General features: G+C 40.7%; 2 protein-coding genes and 1 long non-coding RNA gene across 4 annotated transcripts in view; 2 read left to right on the plus strand and 1 right to left on the minus strand.

Annotated features, from left to right (window-relative positions):
- LOC145447201 (arylsulfatase I-like) overlaps window positions 1-20,037 on the minus strand; it is a 265,569-nt gene that overhangs the window by 212,179 nt on the left and 33,353 nt on the right. The gene's annotated exons all lie outside the window — the stretch shown is intronic.
- On the plus strand, window positions 94-18,351 carry LOC145446449 (sodium-coupled monocarboxylate transporter 1-like). Its single transcript, XM_080324745.1, has 6 exons — window positions 94-334; window positions 415-518; window positions 591-751; window positions 3,925-4,273; window positions 4,506-4,633; window positions 16,530-18,351. Exons 1-6 carry the CDS (start codon window positions 99-101, stop codon window positions 16,674-16,676), a joined length of 1,125 nt encoding a protein of 374 aa, XP_080180871.1. The 5' UTR covers window positions 94-98; the 3' UTR covers window positions 16,677-18,351.
- On the plus strand, window positions 4,655-12,788 carry LOC145446450 (uncharacterized). Its single transcript, XR_013917289.1, has 2 exons — window positions 4,655-10,101; window positions 12,120-12,788. It is a non-coding gene; the product is annotated as an uncharacterized LOC145446450 (long non-coding RNA).

The raw sequence follows: 20,037 nt of genomic DNA on the forward strand, positions 1-20,037 counted from the left end.
ACACCTCTCTCTTTATGATAGTGAAAATTTTCGCGCCCCCCCCCCTCCTCATGATATCACAAAATATTAAAAAGTGCAACCAGAATGCTAGCAATCCCATGGTCGCCAACAGAGCAATCTATGCTGGACTCGCAGTAACGTTCATCATATTTATATTCCTGATCTGTATACTGGGATATGTCACCTACGCATACTTTGCCGACTGTGATCCATTGGCCGCTAAAGCCATATCTGCTCGGGACCAAGCTCTCCCTCTCATGGTACAGAACGTATTTTCGTCTTACCACGGAGTGACTGGATTATTTATTGCCGGTGTATTCGCTGCAGCTTTGAGGTATTCGTTAGTAGGCTGCGCTTTCACCTGCTTTTCCTTCCCTAATTAGGTGTACTGTGATTATATCAAATCATTCACAGTTCAGTTTCAAGTGCAATTCATGGCATGAGCGGCGTAGCAGTTGGGGATATTATCAAACCCCTGACGAATTTGAAAGAAGAAACTATACTCTGGGTTTCAAGAGGTGACTGCCTATATTATAACTTGTGATAAAGGTTCTGGGCCAAGCAATCAATATTTAATTGTACTTTTGAAGGATTGACCATAGTTTTTGGAGTGCTCTGCATTGGGTTCGCTTACCTCGCGTCAGTACTTGAAAGTTTAGTACATGCGTCATTGAGCTTTCTGGGATTGTTCGGGGGTGCACTTCTTGGTCCAGCAGTTTTGGGAATGTTATTCCCTTTTGCGAATGAAAAGGTATGATCTCAATTGCATGATGCAATATTAGCTTATTGCGACGAAGAAATAATATAGATACCGATTTTCGTGCAAGTGAAAGAGGCAGGCTAGGGTGCACCTCGAGCAGAGTTGTGTTTAAAACAAAAAACAATATAAAACAAACATGTTGACAACAAGGCGCTTGTTTAAATTATGTTTTCTATTGTTTTTTGTTGCTTTGTTTTTCCAAGTCATGACGTACGCATATTCAATTGTGACGTCATAGTGGAAGATATTCACAATTGAAAATATAGGGTAAATGGGTAAATATAGCTCCTTGGACAGGGCTACCATATTTTGGAAGTCTGAAAAGATTCACGTTAACAGGTGGTTGACTTAACAAAAAAAGGTCATCTTTCCTGCTCAACTCCCGAAATACCCGCCGCAACTTACTTTGGTGCTGATTTACGGCACATCCGTCGAATTTGACCAAAATTCTCAAAAAAGAGGACAAAATCTCAAAAAAGAGGACAAAAGGGCGTCCTTCGGGAAAGCTTTCAAAAAAGTCAAAAAAGAGGAGAAATCCTCCTAAAAGAGGACGTATGGTAACCCTACTTCGACGAAATAGGCTTCCAACCCCTGTCATATACGGACTAAAAATATTTATAATCAAGACTACATCGCGCCTTGCAGCATTTTTACGGTCAGCGGCTATCATCATCAGAACATTCATTCCGTACCAATGATCTATATCTACGTATATTGCTGTTGAACCGACTATTTCGAGGGTTTCAACCATCCCATATCGTGTACGTCGGCTATATCGGGGGGGAATTGTCGTCCGTAGGCTCATACAGCATGTTTTTGGAAAGTATTTACTCAAGTATGTTATAATTAGGGCAAGTTATTGCAACTTTTTGCAATTTTTTCTTATAACTTACGGCAGCTTCACAAATACTCAGAAGTTATGTAGTACGGTGTTTAAAGCTGTTTGGGGGATTCTTATATTGCAACTTTTTGCAGCTTTTCTCGTTTTTTTCATGCAACTTTTTGTAACTTTTTCGATTATTCATGCAACTAACATTTTACTGGAAATATTCAGCACTATCTGTTAATAGATCACAGGATTATTTCACAGTCGTTTAAATTTGAGGTCCTTTCTGATTTGACGTACATTCGGGCTAGACCGCCAAAAATTATATTTTCAGTGGGTCAGTTTTTCCAGGCTATTGATTTTGTTGAAGTCGCCAACACTGAGTTTTGCTGCATTGCCTTGGATACGGATCGATTTCGAGAATCTCATACCCTAATAATTTCAAGGAACTTGTCCATAAATGCAACTTTGTGCAAAATAAATGCAACTTTCTATTGCAACTTTTGTGAAAAATAAATGCAACTTTCCACGGATTTGTACGGTCAGAATTGTTATCGATGAGCATGCCTGTTGTAACTATAGTAACCAACTACCACACCTGTGTATAGTGTTAGTTTTAATATGCAACACAACACATTTTTTTTTAATTTTATAAAATTGTTGTTGTAGGCTACTTGGTATAACTTGTCAAAACAATGATATACAGACACATTGCAAGGGGACAGATGCATCATGACATCGTAAAAGCTTCAACGTTTTTCCCACGAACATTTGACGTGATACAATTATAGGTAGAATATTTTAAAATTCCAAAAGGAATGATCTGAGGTATTGAGTAATGTAGCCCAATCCAAGTTTAGGGCATACTCCTGATAAGTAGCCTATTGACCTTGCCATTGCCAAAGTCACAAAAAATCAGCGTTAGATCTACATTTCCGGATCGGATCACTGTCATTTCAAGAATCCGGTACAAGAGTCGGACCAGAGAATTGAAACACAGGATCGGAGTCGGACTAAAGAATTTGTCGATCCGCCCCGCACTAGCAGATATTGCTGTCATCAGTAGCAGTGTCAGATTTACTAATATTTTCATCATTTCAAAACACCACAAAACAGCGATACAATGAAAAGATAGGAAGGTGTCGAAAGGACTTGGAGTAGTCTTTGAAATCAGACACCCCCCTTGGCCTAGGCGAAGTAGAGAAGAGGCATGCACACTGAATAAAAAGTAAAACAGAGAATATAATAGGCAAGCGACAAAATGAGGTGGCATATGGCGGAAGGCGAGATCGATATGTTAGGTGGTGGTCTGGTGATCCTGGAGGCTAACTATGGTATTCATTTAGAAGAGACTGCTTGTAGGCCAATTTCGACTTGAATGCGGACATGCTCGACGACTGTCAGATAGCCGGTGAGATGCTGTTCCACAATTGTGGTCCGGCATACTTGATAGAGCAATGCGTTTTATTGTATTTTGTCCTGATCATGCGGCAGTTGTTCTTTGTTGACGCGTGTGTGCCGTACTTGTGCGCTTTTGACTCCGAGGTGAAGTAGTCGTTGAAATGTGAGGGACAGTGACCACAATGGAGCTGATTCATAAACTTGGCAATTTCTAGCTTCCTCATATCTTCCATGTTCAGAAAACCAAATCTTTCAAGTAGTGATTTATCAGTTGCACATCCTGGCCCCCGCGGGGCTTTGGCGATGATACGGATGATCCGATGTTGTAGTTTTTGCTGCGGGTCGATCATATTCTTGCAGTCATCACTCCAGCAAAGAATTCCGTATTGTAACTTTGATAGGAATAAAGTGTTGAAGAGTATCAACAAAACCCTAGCAGGCATAAAGTGTAACTGAGGCGGCGAAACACACCACATACCTTCGATAGGTTTGAGTGATTGTATGTGATTTTTCCAATACATGTCCGAATCCAGTAAAATATCAAGGTGTTTGGCATTTTTAGTGTTGGATATTAGTTGGCCAGCGATGTCAACGGTTAGGTTATCGCAGAAGTTCACGACCAATATTCGGGATTTAGTAACGTTAACCCGAAGGCTATTATGGGACGTCCACTGATGTACTTTGGGCATTTGATCACGGGTGACGACATTCGTTGACTGTTTATCAAACGGCACACCCCAGTCGACCAAACTGCACGGAAAGGGATTTTGAAATGTCTTGGATCAAGGCCGCGCCCTACTTTAATTCGGTAGTGCTCAGACCCGAAGAAAAATTGTTTGCATATATTGTAAATGGTGATAATGATAGGAACACTATAGTTACAACATGAAACACATAGATCTACTGAAGGCATTCCAGTAAAATTGGAATATTACAGGGAGCAATCGCTGGAATGCTGTCTGCCCTATCATTCAACATATGGCTCTTTCTCGGAGCATGGAGCTACCCAACGCCTTTGGAGTTCTTGAATCTGAAAGGCGGAAATACAGATGGTTGCATGTCGGTTGATGATAACGTCACAGCCAATATATCGGAAGCAACGCACCGTGTCTTTGCGCAAGAAGTACCGGTTTTGAACAGCTCCAAGCCTTCATTACCTACATGGAATTTACAGGCTGCGGGGAGGCCACCTATTGCGGAATTTTTCGCTGTTTCGTTTGGATATTATACCCCAATGGGATTGATGGTTTGTGTCGTTGTTGGGCTAACTGTGAGCGCAGCAACTGGTAAGTAAACGAAACTGATGATCGCAAAGCTTTGTCAACAAAAAGAGTTCGTGTACCATCTTAAACAGTACATTGAACGCTCTCTTATTTGAGATCTCAGTTCATGCTGGTGACGTCATATTTCGAGATACGATTGTTGATATACAATGTTCTTTTCCAATCTAATATTTAAGTATCAATATCTGTAAGAATATACTAAAGCACTTTCTATTGGCATGATCATTCTGAACAGGTGGTCTTCGGAGCCGGTATGAAGTCCATCCCAATTTGATCTACATTCCCTTCAAACACCCAACTTTGCGATGGCTTCCAGAAGGATTTCGACAATATATGACCCCAAAAATGGGAGCATGCAAGCAAGTAAGCTATAGCACACACACACATGAGTATATCTTTTAAATCAGGAGTGGGAACCTTTAAATTCATCTGGCCGCATGAATATGATAAGCAAGATATGCTACATTTTCATTTTCAAATACTGCAGAAAAGAGACCAAAGGACAGTAGTGATGTTATATTGAACAGCCGCAAAATAGGTCTACTCTCACGACAGAATGATCTTATCAATGTGCCGAGCAAACGATGTTTTGCTGAGTTTTCATTTCAACGTTTTTATCCTGAGACGAAATCGCGACTTCTGCATTTGGCCAGAACCCGAAGGTTGATATTACCATGACTTGCGCGCGATAACTATCATAACTTCTATATTTGTGATTGGTCATTCGGCCCGATTTATACCTGGTTGCGCAATTTTTTTTAATAATTCATGACTGGATCGGTCAACAATATTGGTAATTGCATATTGCTATAAATTTTTATCCTTTCAGAATTATCAGATTTTCCGATAGAAGAGTGTGAGGTGTGGTCGTGGAAAATTTAGGGCACACACTTAGCAATTAAACATATTTGGGCGGGGCTGTTGGAGTAATTATTTCATTGCATGTCATTATTCCGTGACCCACTGTCTGTTATATAGTGGATAGATATTGAAATCGCCCAAGCGTACTAAACTAAAAGACGGGCAAGATTCCAAATTGGCATTTCTCACTTGCAAACAATTTTTATCGGTAGGATGGCATTTGTCCTGTGGGGTACAGATTGCCGGGGCAGCGAGATTTGGTGCCAGCCATTTAGGCGCCTTTGCATAATTATACATATATATATATATATTTACCTATTAGACTACTTTGGTGGACAGTCCTGTTTTGAAGCAGTTGGGCGACAATTATCGCCAATAGAAGGAGACAAGTTAGGCGTCTGAAAATAACTGGATTGGTTTTGGAATATCGATTCCGCGCTTTGTCACTGGTGATTTGCGGTTTATATTGCAGCGTTTAGAATATACACGAAATGTCCTCCAACTGCGGTCGCCCTAATTTTTCCCAACTTTTGCAATACCTAATAGACCACTTTAGTGGACATTTGTTACTTAGGGAGACAATTCGCCATTTTGAATTACCAGACCATGACCATTGCTGTTACTGAACTAAGGTGGACATTGACGTCGTATTATATGACAAGGTTCGGGAACCAGTTTCGTCAAAAGAGTCATTTACCAATGACAATCACTTTTGACGTCACTATTTGAAATCCACGACGTCATCCTTGTACGATATCGATGATCGCGATATATAATTCGCCGTTTGTTTGTTTTTTATTCATGGTGTTTTGTCTAATTTGGTAGTTTTAGAGTATGCCTATATTCATTTTTTGATTCCGTATTCACCGACTTTTAGCACAGCCCACTCCTAGGCTTTTATAAATCACCGCTTACGCGGATCACATGACGACGAGGAGCCTAGATAAACCTCCAACACTTGGGTAGGAATTCTCGTGTCGTCCTCAGCCGGACTCGAACCAACAACCCATTGGTGTTGCAGCTGTGGATTATACCAATGACCCCGCCATTTCACCACGCACATATTTGCGTTTGAAAACTGCTGTGAAAATACGGAACATGTGTCTTTATAAGAAGCTACAGTTGGCCATGCTGCAGATTAGATCACCAGTTCTCTACGGCTAGTATGCAAATAACTACGACATTCAATAGCTACCTTGCTGCGATAGCAGATCTCAGTTACCATAAAATAATAAATATATTCATTTATTATAATCGACCCTAATATCCATCGGAAGCTTATTGTTTCATGGACTTGGAGTGTATTAGCAGGTATGAGGCAATTTTCGGCTTAACGTAAGGCACACTTTTTGATCAATTATTACTAGTGCTGCAAGACAGAAACCTTCGAATAAAGACCACTTTAACATGTCTCTACCTCCTATCTCAGACTCTCGTCATGTTAAAGCCGCTTCAAATCGTTACGGATTAGCTGGAAATTAATTCACTTGATTAAAATAACTCCATTAAAGGGTGGTGGGATAATTTTTTGAAATTAAGGACGACGAAAATGAAATGAGCTGACAAGCAGGTAAAATACGGGTAAATATATTTCTCCAGTGATAGTAACATGTATTTTTGTCGGACCAATTTAGATTTCATGAAATCAATCCCAGTTATGCAGGGCACACCGATGTCTCTCTGCCTTGATTCGAAGTTTTTACTGATTGCAAAGTCGCCATTCCTAAAATCTCATCCACAGAGACATCAATTGCATTCCTCAGCAACTCAGCGTTCGAATATTTCTCTGCCACTTGACATTGACTGATCCAGGGCATAAATGATGCCGATTGCAATTGAGAATGGGCTATGCCAATGAATGGTATTTATGAGTTGAAAAAGCATTTATGGTACTTCACTTAGGCGTTGATACTAGAGCTGTGTATGTGCTGGAAACTTTGCGAGCTTCAGGGAAACTAAATGGTAACCCACTGAGCTTATAAAGCACATTAGATATTTTCTGGTCTTTCAATATCACCAGAACCCCCTTCTTGTCATAAAGTAATAAAAAACATTGGTGATTTAACACGATATATGGATACAATTAGTTATTAGATGGTATTCACCGAATGTGGAGGATGACATGAAAAAAGGACGATGACTTTTGATAGGAATAAGATCTGTCACGATGCCAATTAGTCTTATAATCCGCCTGTAAGAGTACTATAGGAGTGCTGCAGAGCAAATGATAGAATATCATAAATATCAAATTGTAGCGTGAAGGAATGCACCTTGGACCGATAAAGAATATAGATATTGACTATCACTTGAAAAATATATTTACCCGTATTTTGCGTGCTTATTGTGGTCGTGAATTTCAGTGTGTAAACTACTCTATTGGAAAATTATCTCACCATCGTTTTAACGTGTCTATTTCAATGAAGTGGACTAATTTACAGCTAATATGTGTCATCAATTTCTTTCATTTACTGACGATGTAGGCCCTTGTCAAGATCAAAACAAGTCTAAAAGACATCCCTGCCTCTTCAGGCATAAATGGAACACGATTTTTGGTCATGTCGGTGTGACGAAATTGGTCACCGTAAATACTATTATTTCAAAAATGACCGAAATTTGCATTTGACTGGCCTCGGCTTCTACGCAGCGGGAAATCCAGCAAACCTAACCGAACATTCGCCGCATTCATAGACACGCCTAGATCTCCAATTCAATCATGCTCGCTAGCGAGTGAGAGCGTGGCGAGATAGCGTATAGTGGAATAATCCACAACCGCAAGACCAGCTGGTTGCGGTTTCGGGTCCGACCGAGGTCGACTCCAGAATTTGTACTAAGGTAATAAAGGTTTATCTCGGCTTCTACGTAGCATCTCATTCGCGTAATCGTTGTCTTATGAAGGTAAATATGGCATAAAAAACATCGGCATGGTGTAAAATGTGAACAATGTAGTCGAGCACCGTGAATATCAAACAATAACGACCACAATTGTTGCGGTACGCTATATTGCGGCGTGAAAATTGCTTTCATGAATCGCATCGATCTGATATCGTCTATGTTCACTGTTCATACTTTCGCAGTTGAAACACATTAACCTAGATTTACCGGCTCGGAGTCGAATGAATCTTCACTAATCTATACTAAAACAGTCAGAGTGGGTTTGTTGATGCAGCCATCCACCGGTAAAACCAGATTCGAAATAGTGAAGTCATGTAATATTGACCTTGATACCGATAGATTTCCTTCATGTGTAATTTCGTAACTAAAGCTATATTTGTCGCCAATACTACGTTGAATACGCGTTTTGTAAGGTATCATAAATGTTACGGGTAATAACCCTGCTCGATCAATTATAATTACAATTATCAACATGGCCAAAGCGTCAAACCCTGTATAAACCAATCCCAACCTATCTTCATTTCGAATTGCGAACCTCCTTGATTACCTTGGCGCTTGATGGGGTCATCATCATTGGAACCGAGGTATTGCACGCGACGTAATATGATTTAATAGGCTCCAGGCCCCGCCCATGTCTGCAGGCCTGTGCTTCAAATCCCGCACTGATCATAAATGTCATAAAAAATAATTCCGGATTCCAGCCATTCACTTATTAAATTGTCAGCTTACTCTAAAAAAACACTGCACACCAAATTTGGTTCAATTCTAACAAGCATAGGACTCCGCAGATCAAATTAGAATTTTTAATTTATTAGGTAAAATTTAAAAAAAATCAAATTTTTCTGCCAACCCCATGAAATTGTTGAGCTCTTTTCAAAGACGATGCAAAACAAATTTGACTCAATTCCGACCAGTAGAAGCGGAGTTATGTGAGTTTTTCGATTATAATCCTCGGATTATCCTGGATCGGTGGATCATCCGAGAAGTTCACGTTTTTCATAGGCGGGCTATCCGAGGTTCCGTCTCGGTCGTTCACACCACTGGGCCATACGAGGTACCGCTGCGTTCGTCTTCGGGCCCGGCGTAGACCGATACCCGATACGATCGTATCGGACTTTCAGCCGACTCGGGATCGGCCTTCAAAAAACAGCGTATAGCGCTTTTTTCACAGTTTTTTTAATCACCGATTTCTCGCCAACCAAATATCGTAGCCGGATAAATTTGGTACCGGCAGACGCGTAATTCGATTACGATTCCAACGATGCCCGGGAAATGGGGCTGGGACGCGTAGAAAAAAGTTTTCTTCTAAAAACCCGTGATGGTACGCCAATACGGGTTACGCAATTGGTTTTTCAATCGGTCGGTATGAGAACAGAGATCGAAATACCGATCGACAACCGCTGGTCTTAGGGGTTCGACAGAGTTATCCCCGTTTTCCTCTCGTCGAACTGAACGCGATGATATCCGATTCAACGGCTTGGGACCCGGGGTTGGCCCGGTATTGGCGTTTGAAAAGTCGGTTTTTGTCTCCCAAAGGCTACCGAATTCGCAGAATATACAGATCGATCAGTAGCTTAGGAATAGCGTACTTTTATCACAAAAAATTCAAAATGCCGCCTTTCTTACAGAGATCGGCACAATTCACAATGTTGAATTAGGTCGATGACTTTAGTATTGTATACGTACGCGCGACCAATTGCGTGCCATCAACTGGTAAGGTCTCATGTCCGCTGTCACCGAGTGATTGAACGATTAGTTTCAGCGTATTAGCAGGTTATTGTAAATGGACGTTACTTTGGACGATGGACTAGCAGATGATGTTGAATGATGCAGAAGATGTATTAGCACCTCATGGCCCTAAAGTTTCATGACAAGTATATTAGCATGAATCCTATAAACACGAATCTTATAAGAAAAGTTCAAGATGCAAACATGCGTGAATGAGTTACTTCCCAATCAGCGTTTTCATCGAACGATTCGTTCTGCGTATTGAAGAGTATTCCACATAGCTGCTGAATTCTGCGTACAATAGCGTATAAATTTGGATCGCCACGCCGACTCCATTTCCATGACAAAAAGTGAGTATTGAATATAGAACGCATTTCTCTTCTGTTGTGTTATATTTCACGCGAACGGGTAAATACTGGAAAGGACAGTCGCCAAACGGATACTGCGGCCTATGATCTTTCCCTCACTAATTCAATTCATGTCGTAATAGATTTTCACTTCGTAACGCGCTTTCTGATACATTTTTAAACGTCTATGTGAGTAGCAACGGATTCAGAATCCTCCTTGATAACGTGTTCACATAACTCAAGTAGTAAAATGTTGACTGCCCGCTCAATATATCTGAGAATATTTTGATCGCGTAACGTTAACTTTATATTGTTTCCCGATTAATTTCAAATAATTCAACTAGATACTGATAAATATTGATATTGATAAATCGTATTTAAACGCTGTGTGAGGGAGCATATAGTTACGATAACATCTGCATTTTCGTTTTATTGATTCTTTTTAAAATCCAGTGTGTGGCCTATGCCTGATCGATACGATTGTCTCGGTCGTGAGACGGACGCAATTGTTCACTAACACGCCTCCTTTGATCTAAGATATCTGGCGTTGTACCGGTCATAGACGGTTACAGTCTTTTTGTAATGATAATTTTTATCAATACGCGTACATCAAGCTATATATCATATACGCGAGCAGCGTATAACCTGTTCAAATGCTGGTTGAATACAGAAAAACGAATTTTGCGCGTGTCGGCAAGACCTGACATGCAAAGTCTTCCCTGAACACGCTTCACCTAATCGGAGATATAATGCGTTATAATGGTCTTATGATGTTGCAGTACTGTGCTGTGGATGGCTTCTATCGACACACATGTACCCAGCCATTTATAAACTATTTTATGATGATAAAACCTGTTCAAAGTGTAGGTTCTATACGGCAAAACATTACGCGGCTAACGATGTCGGCAGGCTTGATTGAATTTTCACAAATGCCCTTCCGACATGGCAACATATTTGCTTTTATGAGACTTTTAGGCACTTGCAAATTTTACAAGATAGCTGCAATTCAAAAGAATTCATTACTATCAATCTATTGGACACTGGCGTAGCAAAAAATTGCCAACGTGACTAGTGAGGCCGTACAAATGAGCCCGCAGACTTTGCCGTAATTTAGCTGACTGGTGTATATAATAACGCGCCATAAACAGCGATATCATAAGTTCTGGATGTCATACACTATAGCTGTTCCCGCCAATGATATATGCCGATCATGACGCCAATAAATCGCACGTGGTGATGTGTATTGCCTTTCATATTGATATGAAAGAAACATCACTTATACTGCGTAGAAACGACGCCCGCGTGTCACCTATGTGAGACAATATACCCTGTATTATGATTGTCTTTCGAATTGGCAGATTTGCTAGATGTCTAATGCCATGGATAACAATACTTTATTCGTTATCATTAGTTATCATTGATCACAAAAACAATAGCTTAGTGACTGTGAAGTGGCTGCCGCGTTGTGTAATCGACACGCGGTGTGAGTCATCTTACGCAAACCGCAACACGCACGCTCAAATCGCATGTACGTCTGAGTTCATTACTTGATAACTGCAAGTGCATAAGGTAAACACACGTCACTCAGGACTCTTTCGATAGATGATATAGCTGAGAATTCGGTCAAGCGATCACTATAACATAATAAGGATTAGAAAGGGCGTCACGGCCAAATGAATACCAGTTTTCTCTTTTCTCAGATGAGAAAACGAGAACACTCGGTATAATGAAACTATGATTTCCCACCGCAGTCGCCGTCAAATTAGCTCGGTTGGTTGAGCATTGAAACGTAGCATATGGCGATACGTTAGTCGTTGGATCAAGTCTCTGGGATCGGATTTTATGATCATTTTTGTGAATCCACTTAAATTTTTGCATATAGGCCCGCCGTTCAGTAGCTCAATCTTTATGAAGCAACCTATCATGCTGCATTTTTGTTTTGAAATTTACTGAAGTTGTGTATCATCTCCAAACGCGTGTGTACTGTGCATGTAGTTACCAATCGCTGCATTATTTTTCAGCCACTACAAACAATCGAGACGTCAAGCAAGATAGCTGGGAACTCACTCCAATGAATTTGCCGTCGAGCTGTTCAATGCGTGACCGATAAGTGCATGCGGACTGCGGAGGCTTCATATAATCAGACGCAAATGTGAATATCACTCCCTAGTCTGCCATAATGAGCAACGATGATGACGTTATACGCTCTGATCTCTTCAACATCAGTCAGTCAATATATGTAATGTTGCCTTGCCTTGACTTGAACTGACGGGGGTCGTAATTGATACCCGAATCTGACTGCTTCTTACCGTGTTTTATTATAGGGAAACTAAAATATCTGTACTCGTGGAAATTATTAGTTAGTGCAACGTATACAATGTAGAATTGTGGGCTGTAAGCCTATACTGAGCGTTGTAACCGACGCATTGTGCGAATTCGATCCTCTGGTATTTAAAGCTGATACCATAATATGTTTGATAAGTGTTTGATTTGACGCTCTCCTGCCTCAGCATTGTGACGTTATGAAATGACAAAACAATTCAACTAATTTACTACTTGCACTTGGCTGCTTTCCAATCCTATGTTGCCACATTTCAGCCTGATCATAATTATTTGTTTATGTTAGCTTTTGCAGAGTCATTTTATCCGTGTATGTGATGACGAATAAACCAGCTCGATTTTTCTATCAACACTCCTGCATGGTATGAGCGGATGACATGAGCTACGTAGTTGAATTTAATGTTAAACGTATATGCTTGATTGATGTCAGGCGTTTTCGACTCAGATATGTGTTTCTGGTGACGATGATAGGGTGATTACAATAATTTATGGAATTGCAGCAAACTTACGAAGGTATGGAAAGCTGTTTGGGGTCACATAGTCCGTTGGACCTTGCGTATAATTCGAAAATTACGAGATATATTTTTATTTATTATGCTAGTTGGTGCTGTTCTCCTCTCTCTAGCAACGAAATTGTTGTGGACGTGGAGAGGGGATGATTACACCCGCGGCCATATTAGGTCACATTTTATATTCATCTGCTTTGACTACTGCGTTCTGAGCAATATATTATTCTTGTATAGGTAAAGGCCATCAATCCAGGGACTGTTACATAGCATCTCGCCTCACATTGATACAATTAAGAATCCTATATCTATTCGGTGATCGCCACTTTGACCGAATGTAGCACTTTTGACCTATGCAGTCTCCATTTAGATGCGACCACGTGGACCTGGTAAAATGTTTGTATAATTAATGATTGATTAGGTCAATAATATTGATAATTGCGTTTATATTGCTATAAATTTTGTATCCTCTCAGTCCGACTTCCTGTGCGGTATGTAATCAAACGATATTGAACTCGCCTATACGCAGGCTACTAAACTAAAAGAAGCGCACGATTCAAAATTGGTATTTTTTCACTGTTCAATAATAATTCGGGATGGGATGTCAGTTGCCCTGTGGGGTCCAGATTGCCACGACATGAATATTCGGTGCCAGCACTTTAGGCATCCGTACAAATACATTTTCATATCGAAGTTTACGGTCAACATAAGGGCAATCCCTTTCGACTAATGTGTTCTCGCTGACGATCTTTTTGGCACACTTCTATGAGACCCATGCTCGCCCAAACTTCATATCTTCTTACATCTTGGCGTGGTAATGGCCAACGCTTAGATGCCTACTTTCATAAGTGATGCGTATTTTTTGTGGAGGAAGGGTGCCTAATAATCAAAACATTTATCTACATGAAATCGCGTATAGTGCGAGCAGAATTAAAAAGATGCAAAAATTTTCAAATAAATAGCGTATATTAATTGTTCATTCACGAAATCATATTTGGCACCCTTAATAAATACCGCGCTTCGTAGTTTCATCATTCTCCTCTTTGTTTAATATGTCGCAATGCATCTTTTGTACCGCACTGTACATTGTCTGGCTTGAGCGGAAACAATAATTTGAGCTAAATTAGAAATAAAAGTCGGGTGTCCGCGGAGGCTCGAGACGGTCCAAAGGGGGTCCGCAAGGACATAAAAGGTTGAGAATAACTGACGTAAGGTATATTCCTTATGCTCGCAACTGACAGAGCATCTTCAAGCGGCCTTGACACAAGCAAATCAACGACCTATCAGCTCAATATATTGGGTGCGAGAAATACTACAGAATATTTATCATGCTATAACCAATACATATATTTGATGGAGCTGTATTAAGGTAAAGCAGTAATTCTTTTTCACAATGTGTATCACGAGTGTTAAACAACATGTAACAATGATGTAGTGCCTTTTCGCCTTTGCTAAGAGCTAATAAGGGCCCAAATATTAGGAGTCGACATTAAAATCGTACTACCCGCGGTGTCTACCAAAATCGCAACTAGAACTTATGTTGAGTCATCACAATGGTGGTCAGCATTTTTTGTGTCGTCATTTTTTAACACAGTGTATAAATGCCTAAAATCCCTATATATACCGGAATGGTTCGAACTGAGTGAATCCTAAACAAAAACTATCATGTATGCAAAGCGGTGTCATTTTATACACGCGAAAAGTGGGAGAAAATCCCCCCTATTGGTTGTCGACTTAATGCCACTTTTCAAAATACGGGCTTTATACAGGGGTCAAAATGTCGCCATTGTAACTCTAAATTCCTGCTACTTCATGGCTTGATTTCTTTTGTAAGGGGCAAATGAGGGACTAATGAGCGTGGTCCCAAACGGATTTGCTTAACAGACGATGACAACTGAGGGAAAAATGTCGTCAAGAATTAGGGGGACACAAAATTGTCTCCCTATTTTTTTCGTCCCCCAACTGCTACAAATAAGTACGATTGTCTCCCAAAGTAGCCTAATAGGTAAATATATATATATATATCGAAGTTTTCGGTCAACCAAGGGAAGTCCTTTTCGGCCCAGATTTTCTCGCTGCCGAATTTTTGGCACAACTTTCGGAGTCCCATGTTAGACTAAACTTTATTATGTGTTGGTGCGTCGTAGCGGGGTAATGGCTGACGACGAAATGCCTATTTCTATAAATCATGTGAATTTCTTGGAGAAGGGCACCCAATAAGCGAGACACTTAATCGCGCAAGGCGCAAACAAAGGACTTGCATATAACGAAACCGCCGATAAACTGGCAAAGGAAGCATCCATGGAACCCGTCGATCATCCAAACATGGATCCACTCACAGTAAAAGAATGCCAGGCCATCGTAGCAGAATATTACAGGGACATACGACGTAATGCCACTCAACAAATGAACGAACTCGGCAATCAGGAGATGAAGTCACTCCAAGCAACTTTTCATAAGCAAAACCATCGGAGCCGAAGAGAGAACTTGATCCTAACCCGATTGTACACCGGTCATTGCAGGCTAAATATAGACCTGCACGAACTCGGCTTACACGAAAGTGGACTCTGTGCGGAATGCGGTGTGTCGGAAACTGTGGACCATTTCGTGCTCTTCTGTAATAAATATTCCGTAGAACATACCCATCTGAGCAAAGCCGCACAAAAGTATCGAACACCTTAAACAGTGTTGTCTCTCATAGTTAATCAGAGAACTATTCAACCGGTAATCGACGATGTTATATTGACCGGAAGAGACATATGACAAGAGATTTCAGCAGTAAACACGGTTCTGTTGCAAAAAGCCTTATAGCAGCTTAGTACCACTCATCAAAAATATCCACCCATCCACACTTAATCGCGCAAAGCGCAAAAGAATTTTGAAAATGTTGGTTAAAATTTGAAAAAGTTACTCTATAATTTATGCTCAATGGCTAAACAATTGTTTGGGGGGTATGATGCCGAAGTTATAGTCCTGTACAAAATGAATGAATCGAAAACCTATGATCGCACAAACTGCACAGTCTAGCGAGTCAGCTCGTACTTGTCGCTCGCATGCCGTCAAATGACACGTCTTGAACTTCAAGTCAAATCGAACATGTTTCCAGACCTATTGTCACCTCACAAAGTTCCGAATCAGTTTAAAATTTGATGTTTTACTTATTTTATCAATGGAAACGCCTTCAACATTTTCCATCTTTAAATTAGGGTATAAATTGTAATATGCCTGATGGACCGGCAGGAAAGTCGTAGCGGACCGGCGATTGAGAACCACTGAACTTGGGCATTGGATGCTAGAGAATGATTTTCAATTGCACGCTATCTGATATTGAAATGCCCGGTGATTAGTATATCATTGCATTCCGCCCTCGAACGCAATCCATCACCCAACATTTCCGATACCACATATTCTGAGATTATATCTTGGAGCAATACCCAAACGCTATGCTAATTTTACTCGAGGCATCTAAAAACATCCTTGGTGCTGGTTACTCGTTCCACTTCCCCGATCGCAATATAAGAATATCAAAAGCATTTTAAGTGACATCTTTTACGTGAAAGCAATAAAGACATTTCTTTCATACAGTTCCCAGGACGCGCTGGAGTACATGGAAATTCAGTCGTCGATCGACTCGCGAAAGAGGCCGTGGCCTTTGACTTCGCCGATCAAGGTGAGGAGCTTGCGGTTGGCAAGGTAAACTCCCTGATTTTGAGTCATTTCAGGCAAGAATGAAACCGACCTTTCCTGGAAACCGGCGCTGGGTCGCATTTTAAGCCGTTCTGTCCTGATCTGTACACGAAATTGAGAACCGAACATTGTCGTCTAAACTCCCTTCCTAACAAAATTGGGTATTCCGATATCCCTAACTGTGCCGCATACCAATGTTGAAGAATCTACAAAATACGTTATCATGGAGAGTGGGATGTAGGCTACGCCAATGAAAGGTGTCAGTTTAGAGCTGCTGTGCTGGAATCCTTCATCATGCAAATATACTAACTAACGAGTATATATTACCTCTGCAGTGGAAATTCGCAGCCAAAACAAAAATACACTACTCAATGGTTTAGTGTACTTGATTACCTGATTGTTCCCATATCTATTCGAATAGCAGCCATGACGCAAAAATCCACTGTTGTTATATGCGTCACTCATCATCATAATGAAATTAAATAATATTTAAAAAACAATATGTAGACCTCAATGTGAAAAAATGTGGCGATGGAAAATAAACATAGTATCGATCGATAGTCATCAGTGATACACGGGTCGTATGCAAAGAAACTCATGAGACATATAATATGGTACGATGGTAAAAATTGGTACTTCAATCTAGCCATCTTCCATAGGGGGCAGGTTGCTCCCCGGATTATGTGTTGTTGTTGTTTGTGGTATTCATGGTGTTTGTCGACTACTACGGTCATTTACACCTGGCCGATATTCCTTATTTTTGCTTCCGTATCTGCCGACTTGCAGCACGCCCCACTTCTAGGCTTTCTGTAAGACGGCGGATGGCGGTTGAGATGGCGAGGAGGAGCCTAGATAATCCTCCAACACTTAGGTAGGAATTCTGAAGTCGACCTCGGCCGGACTCGAACCCACGACTCATTGGTGTTGTAGCCGTGGATTATGCCACTACGCTATCTCGCCACTGCGAGTTATGTGTATATTTACTAGTTTTACTGTGAATAAAGAAAATAATAATAGTAATTGCGTTATAGGATTTCTGAAACAGACGACGTACAGGGCCTGCAAAATGACAAATCTCACTCGATCAACACAAGCAGCCGTGATGGTGGTTACAAAGTCATCATAGACAAGGAAGCGTCTGATAACAGAGCTAAAATTCATAATTAAGATGGGTAAAGGAGGAACTACTCCTTATTTCTGGTCATGTGTGTACTTAATTCATCTTGTGTACAGTATACATCCACAATTCAATATTTTATTGGTATTTTCAACTTGATGAGTCGGACGAGAGGAAAATGATTGCCTGTGGTTAGTTCATACGCGTTCGAACTTCGAGGTCACTGTGTTGGGTACTATACCCAATAAGCGAGACACGTAGAAAAGTCGTTACTACAATATGACTTGATCGTGAAAATGTGTCGAGCTTTGCATTACATTACACAGACTGGTTTGAATTCATGTTGAGATTTGTTCGACATTGCTTTGTCTAGAAAACACCGTCGGATACCGTTGGTAAGCTTAACTGTGTAGGGGTGTGAAACAAGCGGCTGAGGAACCATGTGACACATGTCAATCCCTTCAAATTCAGTACAACTGGGACCCGCAGAGGAAAATAATGCACCATGATTTGAAAGCGTGCGATATCAATGTTTCATAAAGCTGCGTTACGTGCAACTTACGTTTTATATATGTCATACATGCCCGTAAAAACGCAGAATATTAGTATTAAAAGTGCACTTTCTGTGATGTGTGAGGCTTGAGCTGCGAGATGCCACTAAACTCAGATTTCGATCGCTTCAGAGCCACTGCAATAGAGAGATCATGGTATACTTTTGGCGTACTGCGTAGGCCCTACTACACAAGGGTGTAAGTGTAAGTGTCATAAGAAACTTTTAAAGTAGCCTCCAACTCGTCTCCGGCAGGTCATATGTGAAAGCGGCGGAGACTTTCAAACTAACTTCGCTAAATTCCGACATTGCAATTTAGGGTCACTTTGCGGTAGGCAATAATAGAAGCTACAGCAAATAGCGAAGTCGTTTCTCTTTCAAAGGATACCGAGCAATCACAATGGGTTTAGTGGTCTTTAAAGAGACTTCGCGAACTTACAGAAACTTCAATAGAATCACATGGCACATATAAATATATAGTATCAAAAGCATCATTCAATGAAGTTTCCATTACATATCAGTTGCATACATTAAATTTAGGTGGATGTTGATTTTTGGCGGTTTTGGTTTGAAGTTTTACCGGCCGCGAGATCAAAAAGACTAAACTCATCTTTTTGGACAATATGCTATACTACATAGCAACGCACAACAAAGCAAATCAGCAATATGTGGAATTGCTTTGAATAAGGATATGATCAATCACCATAAATTTGATGCCTGCTTTCAGCCAGTGTTGGGATCAAGTCACTACCTTCGAGTCACGAGTCATTTCGAGTCATTGCACATTTTGACTCGAGTCAAGTCAAGTCAATCAATTTTCAAATGTGACTCGAGTCAAGTCAAGTCACTCGATTTATGGAGGTGACTCGAGTCAAGTCGAGTCAAGTCAAGTCAAGTCACGAGTCAAGTCACATTTCAAGTCAAGTTGCCTTTTCGAAGTATGTATGAGGCATGGTTAGCCTACGTCATTGCAATTTGCTAGCTGTCTGAAATGTGGTCATTGATTCCGAACCGATGAACGAATATAAAGTTAAATATACACACAAGCATGCGCTGTATCGCTCACATATACGTAATTGCGTAATAGCCTCAGTTTATAGTTACCAGCCAAAATATAGAATATAGAAACGAATTGATAACATGCAATACATTACCCATTTACAAATAGATATGACAGGCTACCATTCGAGCCTGCGCCAATGGACTATATAAACCAGTGGTTCCCAACCTTTTTCATCTCGTGCCTCCCTTGGCCGAAATTTTAGCCGAAATTCCCCCCTTAGGATAAATCTGCCCGATGATTAAAAATGGTCATTTTTACCGCGCAAACACCTGTTGACTAAGAGAATAAGACGGGCGGTACCGAGTGTTTGTTTCTAGCATAGTGCTGTAATAACACTTTGTAGACCTCCAAAAACCATATGGTCCTGGTCCCAATCACACAAATTCTGGAAGGCTTGACTCAACAGACCACCATACTTCCATTTGTGTTTTCGGCTTACCATGCACCAATCACTAATATAACTGCTGTGAAAAATCAGTATCCATAAATTTACTGGTCTCGGGATTTTTTTTCTGAAGGATGCGCATGCATTTGGCCAACAATAGTGGTACGTTGATATATAGCAGGGTTGACCAGACTCGAGTCACCATTTTCTGATAACTCGACTTGACTCGAGTCATTTTCTCAAAATACGGAAACGAAACGACTCGGCTCGACTCGAGACAGTCTGGGTATT

Source organism: Botryllus schlosseri, chromosome 9 (assembly GCF_051294905.1).
Source record: "Botryllus schlosseri isolate E-star chromosome 9, Bs_hap1, whole genome shotgun sequence".
Taxonomy (NCBI): Eukaryota; Metazoa; Chordata; class Ascidiacea; order Stolidobranchia; family Styelidae; genus Botryllus; species Botryllus schlosseri.